General features: G+C 35.1%; 1 protein-coding gene across 10 annotated transcripts in view; it reads right to left on the bottom strand.

Annotated features, from left to right (window-relative positions):
- The window catches only part of RPS6KC1 (ribosomal protein S6 kinase C1), a 177422-nt gene that overhangs the window by 94116 nt on the left and 61488 nt on the right, over positions 1 to 21818 (bottom strand). For 7 of the 10 annotated variants that reach the window (XM_038542113.1, XM_038542116.1, XM_038542124.1 and 4 more), the window contains one exon: positions 20925 to 21287. The exons of 2 other annotated variants lie outside the window; for them this stretch is intronic. In XM_038542113.1, coding sequence (XP_038398041.1) covers positions 20925 to 21287 — 363 coding nt within the window. Of the gene's footprint in view, positions 1 to 11336; positions 11374 to 20924; positions 21288 to 21818 lie in introns of those variants that run through there. One more of the 10 variants, XM_038542122.1, reaches the window with a different exon arrangement.

The following is a 21818-nucleotide window of genomic DNA, read 5'->3' as shown; positions in this document are numbered from 1 at the left end:
TCACACAACAATACATAAAAACATCTGCAAAAACAGGTAATTAATGTGTCAAGCCAAACTAATGCATTTTTTATGGTGTCCATGCTTCGTCAACTGTAATTATAACTCTTTTTTAAGCAAATGATGATGTGTTTGTTGCAATGTGCAAGTGGTTATTTTAGATGCTCTGTTTACTGTTCATACAATCTGAATATAAAACTCCACAGCTACTTTACCCTACATCAATGTTTTACCTAGCTTTTTTTTTTTTTTGTAGAAGCAGGAAAGCAGTTCTCTTTTCCAAGCTATAATTTCCAGTAAACATGTTTGTCATTAAAACACAAAACTCTCAACATAAAAGTTGACACAAAGTAACCAACAATTCAAGAAAATCTGACAGAAAACAATTCACCCAGACTTTCTTCCTGCAGTTGTAAACCTATGAGAAATACAGCACTTTATGCCCATCAGCTGCAGGATTCCAAGTCTCTTGAACATCAAGTTTAGAAGACTCATTATGGTTTTTAATGTATAATATCTATTCCATTTTTTTTAAGATTTTATTTATTTATTCATGAGAGACAGAGAAAGAGAGAGGCAGAGACACAGGCAGAGGGAGAAGCAGGCTCCATGCAGGAAGCCCAACGTGGGACTCGATCCCGGGTCTCCAAGATCACGCCCTGGGCTGAAGGTGGCACTAAACCGTTGAGCAACCCAGGCTGCCCATATCTATTGCATTTAGACCCACCAGACACATATATCTTTGACATGAGACCAACAAATGAAGAAGCAAATCCTGATCAAAATATATGACTTCATATTAATACACTTTGGTTCTAACTATAAAAAAGATCATCATCATTACTATTACTATTATGCACTAACTAATACTGCACACCAATAATCATCCTCAAATGGACAGTCCTGAAGGCCCAAGGTTTCTGGTCTCCAGAGCTAATAAAATCTAAAATCAAGGAAGCAGCACAAGCCTTTAATTTTTTTTAAGGTTCTTTCTCTTTCTAAAAAAAGCCAATTTTTAAAACGTCTATGATGATTACCTATAGTACAGATAAACTCTGATAATAAGAACTCTTAGTAAACAGTGCTTTCTGTTTATTTTCACAACCACAGTTTTTAGAAATAGTGTAGAATTAACCCTTCTGCGTCCAAGCTTATAGAACTCTTTTTTTCATACAAATATTTCTAAACTGATCTACTTTGTTCTTCCCTTAAAAATTAGCTACTGTGACATGCTAAAAGTGCCTATCTATCCCCACCTTGTTCCCAATAAGAACATAAGGAAGTATTACAGCAAATCAAATAACAGTTTCCTAGCTGCCAAGCTTTAATTTTAGATCAAATGCTTATTTTGCAGAATTTGGGATTGGGTCTAATCAAAACAGAATAAAGCTCCTGTTCAAAGGATGCTGGAATAGGAAAGTCATGACTCAGACAAGGTAAAGGAATAGGACAGAAGCTTATTTATTAAAGCTAGAAACCAAACTCAGGGTCAAACAAGGAATAAGTCTCAATGCTGAGTTCCACTACTTATATTGATTACTACAAATAAAATAATTATAATAATAAATACAATTAATGCGGGGTGCCTGGGTGGTTCAGTCAGTGGAACGTCTGACTCTTGGGTTTCACAGCTAGGGTCATGATCTTGCACAGTCACAGAATCGAGCCCCAAGCTGGGTTCTGCCCTTAGCAGAGTCCGCTTTGGATTCTCTCCCCCTCCTACTCTCCCTTGCTTGCTTCTCCTCCCACACACGCTTTCTCTCTCTAAAACAAATAAATAAATGAAACCTTTTTAAAAAACACAATGCGGGCAGCCCCGGTGGCGCAGTGGTTTAGCGCCGCCTGCAGCCTGGGGTGTGATCCTGGAGGCCCCGGGATCGAGTCCCACATCCGGCTTCCTGCATGGGGCCTGCTTCTCCCTCTGCCTGTGTCTCTGCCTCTCTCTTCGCTCTCCCTGAATGAATAAATAAATAAATCTTTAAAAAAATAAAATAAAATAAAAAAATAAAAAAATAAAAAACACAATGCCATTTCAAATGGTTGAATTCTACACATCGTCAAACCTTTGGGACAAATATACTGATGTCTGTGCAGAGTATTGATATACTAGATAGAAGGCATTTTAAACCTATTTGGTATATTCAAAAGCTACTTTCTTGCATCTTGGCTGTTTACTACACATTCTTTGGAATTCAACTCATTACCTCCTACTAAAGCCTTCCCTGTAAGCCTCCTTTTCCCTGGTCAAATGTCCATTTATATGTATTTATAGAATCATTCTCATTCAAAATATTTATAGAGAATTTCCTATGTAACAGGCACTGTGCTAGAAAATACAATGAGAAAATGACTTGCCTTCAAGGATATTACAAATAAATAAAAATATATTCACTCAATAAGTAATTGCACAAATAATTATTTCATTGTAAATATGGTAAGTACTTGAAGCAAAACAGTGTGCAATGACAACGAAGTTCAGGAAGTCTACTCTGATGTGAATAGAGGTGAGGAAAACTTCCTTTGAGGAACTACCATTGATCCTGAGACTTGATGAGTGATGAGGAAATATCAATTGAAAAAGTACATTATAAAGCACTCACACAGACTCTAGCTTATGTGAAAGTTTGAACATGGGAAAGGCCATGCTGCCGTCAAGAGGTAAAAAAAAAAGGCCACTGTGACTAAAAAAGAATAAGTTAATAAGGCTGGTTCAGTATGAGCCTGGAGAGAAAGACAGAAGCCAAATCATTCATAGCCTGAGTGATCACACTATCTTTGGATTGTATCCTCAAAGTAATGAGTTTAATGCATGAAAGTGACATGATGAGAATCCATTTTCAAAAGATCAGTTAGGCTATTGATAAAGACAGAATGGTTTAGAATCAAGGAAGGAAGATAAGGGCAGCCTGGGTGGCTCAGTGGTTTAGCGCCGCCTTCAGCCCAGGGTGGGATCCTGGAGACCCAGGATCGAGTCCCACATCGGGCTCCCTTCATGGAGCCTGCTTCTCCCTTTGCCTATGTCTCTGCCTCTCTCTATTTGTCATGAATAAATAAATAAAATCTTTTTAAAAAAAATAAAAAAGGAAGGAAGATAATGAATCATCAAATACATTTTAACAATAAAAACACAGAATCGAAAAAAAACAAATAGAAATTCTGGAATTAAAAATTACTCAACTGCACACTGAGTTAACAGAAAAAAAGAATCCGCAAATTTAAAGATCGAGCAATATACATTATCCACTCTGAATAAAATTAAACAATAAAAAAGGGAGGGAGGACCAGACTAAGACACCTGTAAATACCATCAAGCACACCAACATATACATAATGCAGTCCACGAAATAGAAAAGAGGGAAAAAAGGGATAGAACATGGCAAAAAAAAAAAAAATTGATGAACATTGATCTACATATCCAAGAAGATCATCAAATGCAAAGAATACAACAAACACCAAGAAGGATAAACTCAAAGAGATCTACACCTAAACACACAATAGCCAATCAAAAGCCAAAACAGACAATCTTAAAACGAAAAGATAACCTCATTTCTTCTCTAAACTGATTTAAAGGATAAGTCCAATTAAACAATAATTATACGTGTAGAGCTTACATAAATATGTAACACATACAATAATACTAGCAAAAAGATGGGTAGGAAGGGAAGAGAGCTATACTGAAGTAAAGTTTTCTATATATTACTAGAATTATGGTAATTTTACTCTAAAGTACAATATTTTAAGTTAAAGTGGTTATTACTATAATCTTCAGAAAAGCCACTATGGAAAATAAAAAACCCAAAGTGACATAGTCTACCAAAAGAGAGAAAGACAGAGAGACAGAGAGAGAATAAATGATACAGTAGAAAAAAAAAAGGTATTTATCAAAGAAGGCAGTAAAAAACAAAAAAGATAAGAGTCATAGAGAAAAACAGCAAAACGCCAAACATAAATCCAATCACACTATTAAATATATTAAATGTATATGGATTAAACATGCCAATCAAAATGCAGAGATTATAAAGCTAGATTTTTTTTTTAAAAAAAATGATCCAACTGTATATTGTGTCTACAGAAGACACGCTTTGATTCGGAGAAACAAACATATGGAAAGTAAACAGCCTTACTAATATCCAACAAAATAGATTTTAAGAAAAATGTTACTAGAGACAAAAAGACACTTGGTAATGTTAAAAGTTTAATTAATCAAAAAGATATAACTGTTATAAATATGCATGCATCTAATAAGAGTCCTAAAACAGATTAAGCAAAAACAGACAGAAATAAAAGAAGAATTTCAAGCTGAATAAAACTGTAAACAACATAATTACAATTTCTGAGATGTAGCAAAAGCAGTACTCAGAAGGACTTTATAGCTTTAAAGACCTATGTTGAAAAGACCTCAAATCAGTAACCTAGTCTTCCAGCCCTCAAGATGAAGCGAATCTAAACGAAGAGCAAATCACACGAAAAAAGAGCAGAGGAAGCAGAAACCGATTAAATAGAAAATTGAAAAACAGAGAAAACAAATAAAATCAAAAGTTAGTTCTTTGAAAAGATCAAATTAATATTTAATTAGGCCAACCAAAAAAAATTAAGATACCACAATCTAAATAATGAACATATCATATCCATCACTCTCAATTAACAATTCTTTTTTAAGTAGGCTCCATATCCAATGTGGGGCTTGAACTCACAACCCCAAGATCAAGAGTCACATGCTCTACCAACTCAGTCCACCAGGCACCCTACAGTTAATAATTCTTTATTTTCCCTTCATTTTTGAAATAGATTTCCACTAGGTACAGAATTCACTTGACTTTTTTTTCTATATATGTTAAAGGTGTTAATAAACAGTCTTCTTGTTTGCATTGTTTCTAACAAGAATCTGACATCATTCCCATCTTTGTTCTTCTGTGTCTGCCTCCTTTTAATTTAAAGATTTTCTCTTTAACACTTTAAAGGAAATGTGATTTGAGCAATGTGATTAGAATGTGCCTGGGTATAGGTTTTCATGTTTCTTATGCCTTAGGTTTGTTGAGTTTCTTGGACTTGTGGAATATTTGCATCAAATTTGGAAAGCTTTCAGGCATTAATCATTCAAATAATAGTCCCTCTTCCCTTCATTGTTCAGGGGCTCTAATTACACAGAAACAAATTTTTTCATAGCTTACTGATGTTATATTAATTTTGCTTTATTTTTTCATCTCTGTTTCACTTGGATAGTATCTATTGCCATGTCCTCCACTCCATTACTCCTTTCTTCTGCAATATCTAATTTGCCACTATTTTTCATTTCCCATATTGTAGCTTTCATCTCTAGAAGTTCAATTTGGGTCTTTAGTAAATCTTCCATTGCTCTACTTAACTCTACGTATGAATATATTTCTATTAAGTTTGAAGTCCTTATCATTTTATTCTAACATCTGTGTCAATTCTGGGTAGTTCTGAATGACTGATTTTTTTCTTCACTACAGGTCATATGTTTCCTGTTTCTTTGAATAAATGGTAATTTTTTTATTAGATGCCAGCCATTGTGGGTTTTCCCTTATTAGGTGGTAGATATCTCCTTATTCTTACAAATATTATTGAGCTTTGTTCTGGAATACAGCTATGCTTCTTGAAAGCAGCTTGATCTTTTGGTTCTTTTTTCTGAGATTTGTTAGGGCAGGTCTGGAGCAAAATATTATGCCATACTAATGGGGTACGACTCTTGAATATTCTACCCAGTGCTCCATGAAAGAGGTTTGCAAGACTACTTGTTAGGAATAGACATTATTCCCAGTCCTGTGTGAGCACCAAGAATGTTGTTCCTAACCCTTTCAGTGGATCCTTCTCTTGCCTTGGATAGTTTCTCCACAGCCATCACTAATCAGTACTCTGCTAAGTATTCCAGGGGATATTTTGCAAATCTCTGTATAGCCATCTCCTCTCTAGATAAAATACTAGACATTAAGCGATGGTCCTGCAAACTCTGTGAACTCTGCTTTAGTCTTGCTGGACTCAGCCCCATCTCAACTCAAAGGTTTTGCCACAATTCGTCTGTCTTCCTTCTTCCTGAGCTACAACCTGAAGACTCAAGATGGTAAGCTGAGCAATCTTAAGACTCATCATATCTGTTTTGTCTCTCTCAAAAGCCACTGTCCTTCACTGTCTAATGTCCAGTGTCTTGAAAACCACAGATACCCATACTTTGTCTGGTTTTTTAGTTTCTTCGGGAAGTAGGGTGAATACAGTCCCCCTACCCACCCTCCCCTCTGTTAAGCATCTGTTTGTTAGCTATATAATAGAGTCTGGTTTGGGGATTGTCTTTTTTCCCTTTGTTCTTTTTTCTTAAATTCCACATATGAGTAAGTGAAAGTCCTAGTTTTAATGTGGCTACTGGAAATTTTTTAAATTATATATGTGTGTCACATTATATTTCTATGACACAGTGTTATTTTACATAGCCACTGAAATTATATAATGTTGAAATCCCCTAAGAAAGTAGGGTAAGGAGACTAAGAAGGTTGACAACCAAGTCTCAATAAACTTCAATATTTAAAGGTCAAATGGGCAAGAGGGAGCTGGCAAAGTAGACTTAAAAAGGTTAACCTAAGAATTAGAAAATGAAGAAAAGCATGGTGTCATTTGAAGTCAATTTAGGAAAGCAGAGGTTGTATAAAATAGACACTGATGATTATATATACATAAGTTAACAAAGAACATTAAGGATAAGAAGTATTATTGAGATTCCAGTTAAGATTAATAACAATGAATTCATTTTAGTTACCAATCTGTCCAGAAGGTGTGGTTTCTTCCAATAGCACTCAGCTGCCCAGTTTTCCATCTCTATAAACCAGAAATCATGGAAAATGGATACTACAAAACAAACGGATAAATTAATCCAGGACTAGGGTTTGGCCGGGTAAATGTGATAAAAGATCAGAAGTAAGGAGGGTTAAGGTGTGCCAAAAGACTTTTTTGAAATGACGTATCATTAAAACTAAGATAGAGAAATGGAAGAGTTGAGAGATGCTAAAGAGAAAAATGGAGGAAAGTACAAAATAATGGCACTTTTTAAATTGTTTACCACTCTCTCCCCTCGATAACTTGTAAGCTGCTCATTGATTTTAGTGAGCATAATAGTCATCCATTAAAGTTTAGTTAAATAGAACAAAATTGTGGATTCGTACTGTGAATCTTTCTAGATCCACAGTACGAATTCTACAGTCTATCTCATATGTCACTGATCACTTCATTTAAAGGGATTATTACATGTACTGATGTCACATCTACGCTTCTTATTATTTATTCCTTCTAATCCTGCTTCTAGTTGTTTGGGCAAAGACAGGCCTTTCATTAATAGTACAAGTCAGGGCATTACCCCTATTCTAGCAAATACCACACCGATCAACTACAACAAAAAATTCAATTTGGAGGGTATTTTTTCTAATCACTGCTTTTATCTGCCCTGGTTACTCAACGTCTTTGTTCTTTATTGACCTAGAGTATACTTTTCTTTTGTAGGAGAATGAGTGAGTTATCATTGATCTAGACTCAATCAAAATATGATTTGACTATATTTGTGAGGTTTTCATAGACAGCCAATAAAATAGGTATGTTTTCATTAATCAGGGAATAATTTAATAACATCTCATACAGATCAAAATAATTTAATAACATCTCATACAGATCAAAAATCAATTTAATCATAAGTAGTAATGACTATTCAGCAATATAGACTGACTGACTACTCTGTAATGATTGGTTAACTACGCAAAAGACAGAGACTATCAGAAAGTAAGATAATGACCTACAAACAAAAGATCACCACGTAATAAAAAGTATCGTGAAATCTTCAATTAATTTTTTGACTGTAGCAAGCATTCCCATTTCAAGGCACTATATTAAAATGATTAAACAGGAAGGGTGGCTTGGCCATAAATAAACCATCAACAAATTTCAAAACACTGAAATCATTCAAAGTTCTTTGAACACCATGGAATTGAACTATAAATCTGTAACAAAAAGATAACTAGAAAAATCTCAACTGCTGAGAGATTAATTAGTATACTTATGATACTTAGAAATATATTACATAGGAGTAATTCCCAGGTACAGCAGACAGACTAATGGACCCCTAAAAATGTTCATGTCCTAACCCAGGAACCTGTAAATAAATTATTTAACTTGGCTAAAGTGACTTTACAAATGATTAAGGTTAAGAACCTTCAGATAGGGCAATTACCCTGGATTGTAAGGGTAGGCCCAACCAAATCACAAAGGTCCTTAAAATCAGACAACCTTTCCTTGCTGAGAATCAGAGTGAGATATAACTAGGAAAGAAAGGTCAAAGGGATATAACTCTGCTGACTTAGAAGATGGAGGTAGGGATGCAGGCAGCCTCTAGAAGCTGGAAAAGGCAATGAAACAGATTCTCCCCTAAAGTCTCTGGAAAGGAATATAGTCCTGCCCATACCTTGATTTATAGCTGAGATTCATAGCATATTTCTAATCCACAAAATAATAATTTGTGTTGTAAATTTATGGTCATTTGTTAGAGCAGCCATAGAAAACTAATGAGACAAAATAAATATTTTGAACTGATAACAGTGAAGATCTGATGTATCTAAACGTGTGGAGTGTAGCTAAAGCAGTACTTAGTGGGAAATTTATAAACTTAAACATATATAGAAAAAATGGCCAAATTCAAAGATGTAAGCTCCTAACTCAAAAAGTAAACACCAGACCTAAAGTTAAGTAGGAGAAAAAGAAACAGAAATACATAAAATAGAAAACAATGTATAAATATTATAACATTAATAAAACTGGTAAATCCTTAATATGACTGATAATGAAAATATTATACCAACATCAGGAAAGATCCAACAGATACCAAAAAGATAAAAAGATACTATAATTCTACCATCAATAAATTTGAGGGTTTCATGCCAAAAGCCAAGGCAACAAAAGCAAAAATAAATGAGACATCAAAATGAAAAGCTTCTGCAGAGCAAAGGAAACCATCAACAAAATGAAAAGGCAACATACCAAATGGGAGAAAATACCTACAAACCATAAAAGGGATTAATATCCAAAATATCTAAGGTATTCATCCAACTCTCTAACAAAAAATTTAAAAATGGGCAGAATCAGGGATCCCTGGGTGGCTCCGCAGTTTAGCGCCTGCCTTCAGCCCAGGAAATGATCCTGGAGACCTGGGATCGAGTCCCACATCGGGCTCCCTGCATGGAGCCTGCTTCTGCCTCTGCCTGTGTCTCTGCCCCCCCGCCCCCCGTCTCTCATGAATAAATAAATAATCAAATAAATAAATAATAAAGATTAAAATGGGCAGAATCTATATAAAGGTTTTCCCAAAGGTATACCGATGGCCAATAGATACGTCAAAAGATGCTCCATACCACTAATCATCAGAAAAATGCAAATCAAAACCACAACGAGAAATCACCTCACACCTGTTAGAGTGACTGTTATCAAAGAGATAACAGGAGTTCGCAAGGATGTGAAGAACAAGAAACCCTTGTGCATTGTTGGTGGGAATATAAATCGGTGCTACCACTACAGAAAACAATATGGAGGCTCTTCAAAAAATTAAAAATAGAACTCCTACATGTTCCAGCAATTCCAGGTATTTACTCAAAGAAAACAAAAACACTTAAAAAGATATCTGCAACCCCAGTTCACTGTAGCATTATTTACAATAGCAAAAACAGAAACAACCAAAGTGTCCATCAATGGATGAATGAAGAAAATGTGGTATACACATATACACACAGGAATATTATTCAGCCATAATAAGAACGGAATCCTGCCATTTACAACAATATGGATGAACCTTAAAGGCATTATACTAAGTGAAATAGTTACACAGAAAAAGTAAATACCGTGTGATCTCACTTACATGTAGAATCTCCTTTTTAAAAAAAGCTCAGAGCCACAGAAAACAGACTCACGGTTGCCAGATGAGTGAAGGGGTTCAAAAAATACAAAGTTCTTCCAGTTATAAACTAAATAAATCCCAGAGGTATAATGTACAACATGGTGTCAATAGTTAATAATACTGTATTGTATATTTGAAAGTTGTGTAGAGAATATATCTTAAAAGTTCTCATCACAAAAAAAAGAAAATTGCAATGGTGTGGGGATGGATGTTAGCAAGACTTATTACTATGATCATTTTGCAATATATACATATATCAAATCATTGTGCTATACACCTAAAACTAACATAATGTTATACGTCAATTATATCTCAATAAGAATAATAAAATAAAGCAAAAGAGCAGAGAAAAAAAACTAACTTGACCATTTGTATGAAACATATTCTTTGAAAAATACAACTTACCAGTTAGTTGATAAAAGAAGAAATATATACAATTTTAACAGTTGGATATCTATTAAAGAAATTAAATCCAGTATTAAAATCCTTTCCCTAAAATTGCTCTTAAATTTGTTAAGTATGATATTTACACTGTGGATATGTAAAAGAATGACCTTATTTTCTGGAAATGTCTTTTACATACAGGTCAAAGCCATGATGTCTATAATTTACTTTTGATTCAGTAAATATATTTGTAATACATATATAGATTTATGAATATATTTGTATATATAGATAAGACAATAAACATGAAAAATAAAAACACACAAAAATCTTGAATAAATAATAGCAACGAACCTCAGTGATATATAAAAAAAGACACATTGCAACTGAGTAGGTTTATTTCAGGAATGCAAAAGTTACTGAAAATTTTATTTTTTTATTTTTTTATTTTTTTATTTTTTTGAAAATTTTAAATAATAGTAAGTGTAGCATCTCAAGTCTGGAAGATAATGAAAACCACCCATTTTCAAATCTCCCCACATAATCTCTCAAAACAAAAAACAAAACAAATTAAAAATTTGAGGGATAAATAAAACCACATATGACCCACACCTTCAGCATTCCTAAGAAAAGAATACCATGACTTTTAGATTATCTGTAAATAGAGAAATAAACCAAATTACAACAGAGCTCCAAAGGCCCCACTATTGCAGGCACATGAATGCAGAAACCAGGGGAGAGAGAGATTAACAGATCCCTTAAAAAAGTAGACAAGGGTACACAGGACTTAAAGAACAGTAGAAAAACAAAATGAAACATAAACACCCCCAGAAAAAAAAGTCCAATTAAATGCCAAAATATGAAACATAAACTGGGACTTGGCAGTTTGAAAACACAGCCTATAAATGTAAAGACAGACTTGAAAGTGAGTGGAACCCAAAGTGAGAGCCTTAGTAAAGCTTTTCTTCTGGGGAAGAAACAGACCCTAAAGAAAAGGGTATGATGGGGGCACCTGGGTAGCTCAGTCGGTTAAGCGTCTGCCTTAGGCTCAGGTCATGATCCCAGGATCCGTCTCTGCTCTGCAAGGAGCCTGCTTCTCCTTCTCCCTCTGTCTGCTGCTCCCCCGCTTGTGCTCTTTCTCTCTGTGTCAAATAAATAAATAAATAAAATCTTGAAAGAAAGAAAGAAAGAGAGGGAGGGATAATGTAACAGTAAAGGGGTGTAGAGAATAATGGAAAGGAGAAGACAAAGATAAGGGGCCTATAAAAACAAAAGAGAAACACCAATCACTCCCCCATCCTCATCGATAAAAGAAACTACACAGAAGAGGGGTGGACGTACAGAAGAAGACATAAACTGGAACAGTACCCTCACAAGAGGTAAGAATAGAAAAAGGCAGATCTCATGCAATCAGTGCTCTTTAGAGATCAAGATAGCAATCACTTCTGGGGAGGTAGTAATTGGAAAGGAACATACGGATGCCTCAAGAGTACTGGTCAAGTTCTACTTGTTAATCCAGGTACCAGTAGCATAAGTGTGCTCCACGGGTGAAAATATATCAAGCTATATACTTACAATATGTAGTTTTCTGTAAATTCAATTCAATTAAAAGTTAAAAAAATAGATATGATGCTTGTTCCCTAGAAAATCTAAGAAACATGTATGAGAAAACATATAAACAAACATTTTTTAACAGGGAAGGGGGAGAAAGCATATTAAGGGTCAGTGTGGGGTCAGGAAGGGTTAAGTAGAGGGTGACATTTTCATTTTATTTTGTTTCTGCCTAATAATCCTTTCTCATTTTGGTCCACTCCCCTCATATTCTACAGCTATGCTGTTTAGTTTGTATGGTTCATGAGGGATAGTTCTGCCCACCTTTGAAGGGAGGAGTAAATAACCTATACCTAATTAGGTTATTCCCTAGCTAGAAAAATGAGGTAAAGGCATGTGACCCATGCTTGTACAGGAGCTAGAGGGAAAACACCCTCTTCCTCTAGAACTCAGAGGAAAAAAACCTCTGTAAACTTACAGCTGCCCAGGGATGGGATGAGGAGGTTATCTTTCACACCACCCAGAGATCAAAGTAAGCGGGAGAAAGGGGACTAAAAGGACAGGCCATGTATAAAGATGAGCAAACAAGCATAGAAACCCTGTGACAGTTCTTCAACACCTGAATCTAGCCAGATGTGACCACTCATTTATGTGGGCTACACCACTTTCTACGTGAGCTTCTTTGAGCTAGTTTTGTTTACCAATAACTAAAAGAGTCCAGTATAACACAAAATTTGATAGGACTGATCTGAGTACAGGATAATTTAAAAAGCAACTGTCTCTCCATTTGTGAACATCACAACCAGAGAATCTAAAGTCTTCTCTTAGTTTCATTCTGGCTGTAAGAACAGAATACCATGGAACTTATAAACAAAAATGCACCTCTCACAGGACTAGAGGCTCAAAGGCCGAGAGCAAGATTCCAACAGATCTGCTATCTGGTGCTGGCTTCCTTGTCCATTGATGGCTACCGTCTCACTATGCCTTCTCACTATGCCTTCTCACGTGGTGAAAGGAGCAAAGCAGCTTTCTGAGGTCTCCAATGGGCACTAATCCCACTCATGAGGGCAGAACCCTCAAGGCCTAATCATCTCTCAAAGGCCGCACCTCCAAATACCATCACTCTGGGGATTAGGTTTCAATATGAATTTTGGGAAGACACATTCAGTCTACGGCATCTTTTCCCTGAACCTATGAAATAGTTCCTTCTAAGAACACTGCATTGGTACCTGGTTTTTCCTGTTACAGACACTTCCTAGATAATTAAAGGAAACACACACACACACACACACACACATACACACACGGTAATGATGGGGACAGGAAAACAGAATAGGCAACATAAAAACGACTTTCAAATCTCTATTTTTAAAATCTGAGTTTTACCGTTTTAAAATGCTTTCATCTAGCCAGTTTCAAAACAGTTAAGATCTAAAAATTCCTCAGCTAAAGCAATTTATTGAATCATAATTTATTTATTCAATTTATTGAATTATAGAGAAGAGCACATGTTTTATTTTAAAACAGAAAAGAAAAAAAAACAGAAAAGGTAGTGGAAAGCTTTAATTAAAAAGAATTCTATGTTTGTTTAGTACTGCTCTCTGAAAAGTAAAATTGCGATTTACAGATTAAAATGGACAAGCAGGTTCATACTTCAACGAGCAGCCCATATTTTCCAACTATATTACAATGATGAACCAAATATACAAGAGATATTAAGAGCACAATCAGGTTTAAATATAAGGTAAAAAATCTCTGTGGCATGTGGGATTTACTCCAGCAATGCAAAGGTAAAGAAAATCAATGTAATATACCATACATTAATAGAACGAAGGGCAGGGGTGTGGGGGGAGATACATGATCATCTCAACTGAAGTAGAAAAAGCATTTGACAGAATCTAGCACTCTTTCATAATAAAAGCATCCAGAAAGCTAGGAATAGAAGGGAATTTCTTCAACATGATACAGGGTACATATGAAAAATAACTAACATCATACTCAAAGGAGGGGTGCCTGGGTGGTTCAGTTGGTTAAGCATCGGACCCTTGGTTTCAGCCCAGGTCATGATCCCAGGGTCATGGTGGAGCTCCACGCTCAGAGGGGAATCAGATTCTCTCCCTCTCCCCCTCGGCCCCTCCCTCACTCTCTCTTTCTCAAATAAATAAATCTTTTTTTAAAAAATATATCATACTCAATAATAAAAGATGGAAAGGTTTCCCCCTGAAATCCAGAACAAGCCAAGGATGACTCGCTCCTTTGCAGGGATGAATAAATAACCTATACCTAATTAGGTTATTCCCTAGCTAGAAAAATGAGGTGAAGGCATGTGATTCATGCTTTTACTGGAGCTATTAAACATTTCACTGGAAGTCCTAACCAGAGCATTAGGCAAGAAGAAGAGGTTTTTTAAAAAGGCATCCAAATTGAAAAGGAACAAGCAAAACTGCATCTATTCACAGAGAACATAATCTTATAGAAATCCCAAAGAATCTACCAAAAAACTACTACAGCTAATAAATGAATTCAGCAAGCTGCCACATACAAGATAAAAATACAAAATCAGTTGTGTTTATAATGCCAGGAATGAACAATCCAAAAAGAAAATTAATGAAACAATTCTAATTACAATAACATCAAAAGAATAAATACCTAGGAATAGATTTAACCAAGAAAGTGAAGAACATACACTGAAAATTACAAAACATTACAAAACATTCCTGAAAGAAATTAAAGATCTAAATAAATGGGAAGACATCCAGTGTGTTCATGGATTAGAATATACTTTTAAGATGGTAATACTCTCCATATTTATTTACAAATCTAATGAAATCCCTATCAAAATTCAAACAGCCTTTTTTGCAGAAACAGAAAACCTGATTTTCTAAAAGAAAAAATTAAAAAGTAAATAAAATCAACTTTAGCTCATTTTTTTAAAATGGTGATTTTCAATTTATATAGAGTTGTAAGGGGACCCAATCAAAATAATATTGAAAAAGAACAAAGTTCCCACAGAAGATCATAAATCAAAACAGCTAAGAGCCAATGCATTAGAAGACAGTATGATTATACCACCACTGCCTATTAAAATTACAGCTTTCAGTGTTGTTAGCCTTATACTATACCATACTTTGTAGTTAAGTGGACAATCCCTAAAATTAAGTGGACTAGACAATACTTTCATAATATCTTCAGAGTTATCCCACTGGTCAAAAATATCCACAAGAACAATCATAGAAAACTTACATATCAACAGCATCCAGGAATACTTTTCAATGTGAGATTTATAATATATGCAGAAAATTTAAAAAGAAACAGAAAAGAGATCTTATTTTGAAGGGTCATCATTCAATTCTATATTTAAAAACCATTTTATAGTCACTATCACAACACCCAGTACATACCTATTGAAACTTCAATTGGATGAATAGATGGCTGAATAAGCAAATAATCAAAGGAAGGAAAAGAATGAATTTCAAAATAAAGTTTATAAATATTTGATACTCTCTGAAGACTTGTTTCTTCTCCATTTTAAAAAGCTACTATAATTAGAGAAGAAATGTTTAAGAAGTAACATGGCACAGTGGAAACAAGATAAGATTTGAACTCAGAAAGACCCAGATTTAAAACTGAAACTCTTAGTGGCTTGTATTAATGGAGCAAATTGCTTGCTTTATACAAGTCTTAGTTTTCTCCACCTATTAAATGGGGATTACAGTATCTACCTTACAAACAAATAAGCCAGCAATTTTGGCACCTAGAACAAACCAAACAAAACCAGTTCTCAAATCAACTCTGTAATTCATAATGTAGCCCACAGATGGGTGTTACTAACAATGCTCGCCATCTGGTAGCTTCCTGTTTTAAATAATTATTCTTGCTAACTAGGTGCCAAGCTTCTAGAATCATTACATTAAATGTTTGCACCCTCTAAATTTTGGTGTCCTTAGACAAAGCCCAGTATGACCAGTCATAGTTCAGCTTATAGGCTTGTTCCGAGGGTTAAAAATATGTTAAGAAAAACCCCTTGTACAATGACAGGCATCTAATAGACAATAAATTATTGCTGTTATTTAAATATTTTATTAATGCCTTTATGTCATCCATTTGCCATTCTACATTCCCATAATTATTCTAGAAAACCAACACTCAGAATATAGATTAATCATACCAGGCCATTGCAAAAACAAACAAGACAGAAGTGAAAGGAAATGTATTGGAAACATTCTCTTCAAAGATTCAAGTTGATTCCTTCAATCTTGATTTTTGGATTTTCTGTCTTAAGCACATAAAGACCTGATACTTAGAAGAGCAGAAGGCACCTTAATTTTAAGAGCCATTCCTAGATTGAGGAAATAAGTGTCAGATTCAAAAGGAGAATTCAAAGTTACCAGTATCGGGGTATGCTCCTTCTCTCCTGGATGGGCAAACAGAACTGGTGCTATTGCGTTCTGCCTCTAGTCTCAGCTGTGCAAACACCAGTTAAGTAAAAAAAACATTAAGCCATCTTTATCAGATCTACAAACAACGCAGATAACCTCCTTTAGGATGAATACTTTAATTAGGATGAATAGTTAGTATTTAGAATAACAAAATTTGCCAAATCATAAGAACCTTGTATAAAGCACTCCTACTTAGCTCTGAAAGATCATTCTCTCTAGATTATCAGATATCCAGAAATAATAAATTTATTATAAAGCATATCAAACCAAACCAAGGTCACAGATAACAATTCTATTTTTTTTTCCTAACAGGTAACCATTCTTATAGCAAGAATTAAATTAAAATGATGCATAGGCATTATGGTTATAGCGATGTTTCAGTAACAACTTTACCCTACTAAAACGAACTTTCCTGAAGAAAATATCTCTTCTACCCAAACATCAAGTCAGTTCACAAGCTAGAGCCCCCAATTTCCCCACAAATTAAAGAATAAATCCATCATACTCAACATTACACTCGATGGTAAATAGCTGAAAGCTTTTCCTCTAAGATCAGGAACAACACAACGATGCTCATTCCCACCACTTAATTCAACATGGTACTACAAAAGTCCTAGTCATAGCAATCAGACAAGAAAAAGAAATAAAAGGCATACAAATCAGAAAGGAAGAAGTAAAACTGTCTCTATTTGCAGGTAGTATGATATTATATACGAAAAACCCTACACCAAAAAAACTGTTAGAATTAATAACATGAAATCTGTTACAAATCATTGATAAAAGAAATTGAAGGCAAAAATAAATGGAAAGATATCCCATGCTCATGGATTGAAAGAACTAATATTGTTAAAATGTCCATACTACCCAATCCAATCTATAGCTTCCCTATCAATGCAATTCCTACCAAAATTCATCCCTAGCAAAATTCCACCCAAGTAGGAAATAACATTTTTCACCTAAGTAGGAAAAAAAAAATCCTAAAATTTGTACGGAACCACAAAAGACCCCAAATATCGAAAGCAATCTGTGAATAAAGAACAAAGCTGGAAGCATCACATTTCCTGATTTCAAACTACATTACAAAGCTACAGGAGTCAAAACAGTATGGTACTGGCCACCTAGATCAATGGGACAAAATACAGAGCACAGAAATAAAGCCACACATATACAGTCAATTAATTTCTGACAAAGGAACCAAAAATATACACTAGGGAGGATAATATTTTCAATAAATGGTATTGACAAAAATGAACAGCTACCTGCAAAAAAGTAACACTAAGCCCCTATTTTACACCACACACAAAAAATTAACTCAAAATTAAAGACCTGAACATCTGCATAAAATTCACAGACCTTAAAATTAAAGACCTGAACATAAGACCTGAAACCATTAAATTCCAGAAAAAAAAACAATATATGTGTGTGTGTCCATACACACACACAGAAACATTATTCAGCCATAAAAAAGAAGGAAATCCTGCCATTAGTGAAATGAATGGACCTTGAGGTCATTATGCTAAGTAAAATACCTCTGAGAAACAAATATTATACAATCTCACTTATGGTAGAATCTAAAAAGAACCAAACTTATAGAAAAGATTGGTAGGTTACCAGAGGCAGGAATAGGGGTGTGAGAAAAGTAGAAGAAGGTAGTCAAAAGGTGCGAACTTCCATTTACAAGATTAACGAGTCCCATGATGTAATATACAACATTGGGACTATAGTTTAAAAATACCTTATCACATATTTGAAAATTGCTAAAAGAGTAGATCTTAAAAATTCTTGTCATAAGAAGAAAAAAAATTGTTACTTTGTGAGGGGAAGGATGCTAATTAACTAAACTCATTATGGTAATCATTTCATAATATATATATAGGTATCAAATCATGTACACCTTTAGTGCAATGTTATATGTCAATTGTATCTCAATAAAACGGGGGGGGGGAAGTTTAACCAATAATGTCTATATGTCTGTTAGGTGGTGACTTACATACCAACCAAAAGCACTGCCCTGACATTACATGTGACACATAGTTTAAAACATAAGCATAAGAACTAAAGCAAAGGGGGGATCCCTGGGTGGCTCGGCGGTTTGGCGCCCGCCTTAGGCCCAGGGCCCGATCCTGGAATCCCGGGATTGAGTCCCGAGTCGGGCTCCCAGCGTGGAGCCTGCTTCTCCCTCTGCCTGTGTCTCTGCCTCTCTCTCTCTCTCTCTCTCTCTCTCTCACTCTCATAAATAAATAAAAATAAAATCTTAAAAAAAAAAAAAGAACTAAAGCAAAGGTTATTTTACATATTGACTAAAAATTAGAATTCTGTGATTGTGGTTCCCACAGTTTGTATAAAGAAATTGATCACAGAATGAATAAATAACAAAAGGCTAAAAGCAATTAGTCAAGTATAATTTTTTGGATTTGATGGCACAAGAACAACTAAAACCAATCCATGGCTGGAACAGATACTGTGCTTTCAGAAAGACAGGGATATGTTAAATAGGAAAAACATATATAAATGGTAACATTCCTTGAGACAGAGGTCTAGTAGATTTGGTATCAAGTTCTAGTGAGAAATAATTCACCATATAATCACAAAGTAAATATCTTAAATGATATTTGTTATTTGCTGATATATATATCCATAATTCTCATTTTGAAGTAAAGATTTTTATTTTTCTGGTGCCATCAAGTGGTAACATTACGAAGTGCTCGAAGTTTAAATGCAAATAACTAAGACAGAAAAATATCACGCTGATATATCCGTGTCAGTTAAACACAAGTGAATTTTTAGCACAAAATGATCTAAAAAGAAAAGGGAAAATATTAAAGCTAAATGCAACTCAACCCGATTTTAAACTGTCAACCCGAAATGAGGTAAGACAAAGAAAAACGTGTAGATCTTTAAAGACCAGAATGCTCTACTAGCAAACAAAAAACCCTATGACATTACTTGAGAAACAAAAATTTGTATCAAAATGACGTATCAGTCAAACCATGAGAAGTGCTCTCTCTTGAAACTCCATTAACGTGGCAGTAAAAGACTTATTTTTAAGGCAAAAGCCCAAAAGGACAAAGAGATTAAGAGAGAAAACTGCAGCAACATTTTACAAGCTAGGTAACAGACAGATGAATGGTTATTGACTTGGGAAACTCAAAGAAAATTGCCTAATATTACACTGTAAATCTCCCAAAGTTTGGGAACTGGTAGCACTAGGTAGCTATGGAAATCAGAGTAAGGGCTAAAAACAAGAGAATTAGTCAAAATTCTGGCTAAAAAGCAATGATGCCACTACACCCACTTCCCTTTTCTAGTCCACGTAGCCAAGTACTCATTTTTTACCACATTAGAAGATCGAACGTCCATACTCTAATAAAACAGAAGGCTCTGTACTACAGGACACCAAGCACAGTGAGGGTGGAAAAGAGTTAGTGCTACAGGAGATTATAGTAATCTGAACAGCACTAACAAGTCAAAGCTCATAGAACCACAGGAAAAATGATGATTTTGTAGAAAGCAAACCATTGGAAGAAGGTCCTATCAACGTCTGATTATTGTGTCCAGAAAATCATGAAACTGCAGTATGCTTCACACTCTTTCTATAAGGAAAAGACAAATGACTATAAACAAAAATCTGATGCTTAAAAAAAAAAAGCTAAGTCCTAGTTACAGACATTCAGAAACATTCAGCTTTTAATGTCCCAATTCACCCTAGTAATTAGCTGAGAATTTATGGCAACTAACAAAGAACAGAACAGTAGGCAAATCAAGAACCTTTACATTTCATCCCCTCTCTTCAGGCGAGCAAGAGTAAATGCACTAAAGAATCTCTGTGAATACTCCTGAGAGAGGTGAAGGCTCGTGATCACTAGCCACATCATAAAAAATAGATTATTATTCATACAAGAGATGTGGAGATTTGATTTTTTTTTAAGACCTGTTTTTGTTGGTTAATTGATCAAAGTAGAGAGTTAAGCAGCTCTGATACTGTCTTCCATTCATGTAATTAAAAGTATACACCCAGGGGCACCTCGGTGGCTCAGTCGATTAAGTACCTGCCTTTGGCTCAGGTCATGAACTCAGGATCTTGAGATCCAGCCCTATGTCAGGCTCCCCGCTCAGCAGGAAACCTGCTTCTCCTTCTCCCTCTGCCATTCCCACTGCTTGTGCTCTTTGGCTCTCTGTCAAATAAATAAATAAATAAATAAATCTTAAAAAAAAAAAAAAAAAGAAGAAGAAGGTATATACCCAAATATAGGTCTTTTTTTTTTTGAGAGAGAGAGAGAGAAAGAGAGAGAATGCACATGAATGGGCCTAGGAGGTGAGGGAGAGAGGGCAAGACAGGATCCTAAGTAGACTCCATGCCCAGCATGGATGGGGGCTCCATTTCACGACACCAAGGTCCTACATGACCTAAGCTGAAATCAAGAGTCAGAGGTTACTGACTGAGCCATCCAGGTGCCCCCCAAAGGTAGGCCATTTAATCTTCAGTATTTTCTCATTTTCAGTCTTAATTTTACATGGGACTTTACACAAGTTATAGTTATATGTATATACTTTTCTTTCCAGGCACCAACATAACATTCCAAAACATATTAATACAGATAAAATGGTACCTTGAACACCTTCTAGGAGTAAATCAACTCCTTTCCTATAAAAATTGGAAGCAGCTTCATAGTCATCTTCTTCTTCTTTTTTTAAAGCCAGCTTTATTAATTCTCCGGCTTTCTCCAAATAATCTCTCTTGCCAAGCTTAGATTTTAAACTGCCAGGGAAGAGGCTGCGACTTTCTCGTTCTTCTTCTGGTTTGTTCTGTTCACTGTCAGAAGCAACAGCCCCTAGTGCTGAAGGATCCGAAGAAAGATTGAGACCAAAAGTTCTAACGGGAGAATTTTGATTGGAAGCCATTCCATCATCTAACTCAGCAAGAGAATCCACGTCAACAGTAAGAGATATCAGATCACTGTCACTGGAGAAACCTAGAAATATGATCACAATAGTAAATAGATATTAAATTAAGGATTATCCAAAAAGAATGTAAATCACACTATTCATTTGTTCATACTATCCAAGTCGATTAGGAAGGCTGTCATTGCCTGATAGAGATCAGGGCCTGGCAATTTGTTTCTGCTTACTTCGTTCATTTCTGCATTCAATGTAGCTCTAGAAACCAATCTCCTTTGCCTTAATTATCACACTAAAACCAAAGGCAAGTCTTTATCTAGTCTTCTTGTAAAAAAGAAGTGGCTTTACCACATGTCTTGTAACAACATCATTATGATAAAGGGAAAAGTATAAGAGCTTCAGGGTAAGACAAAACCAAGTGCTTGGATCCCAGCTCTTAAAACTTACTATGTGACCAACAGTGAGTCACTTAATAATATTACTTATTATGTACGACTTTAGAAATAGAGTTAATGCATATAAAGCATAATAGACTATCATTCAATTACAACTATTATAGTAATTATATAATCATTATTTAACTATTATACGATGTACCCTCAGAG

Source organism: Canis lupus, chromosome 7 (genome assembly GCF_011100685.1).
Source record: "Canis lupus familiaris isolate Mischka breed German Shepherd chromosome 7, alternate assembly UU_Cfam_GSD_1.0, whole genome shotgun sequence".
NCBI classification, from domain to species: Eukaryota; Metazoa; Chordata; class Mammalia; order Carnivora; family Canidae; genus Canis; species Canis lupus.
Note: the sequence above shows the minus strand (reverse complement) of the source record. Positions and strands in the feature narration are given on the sequence as shown.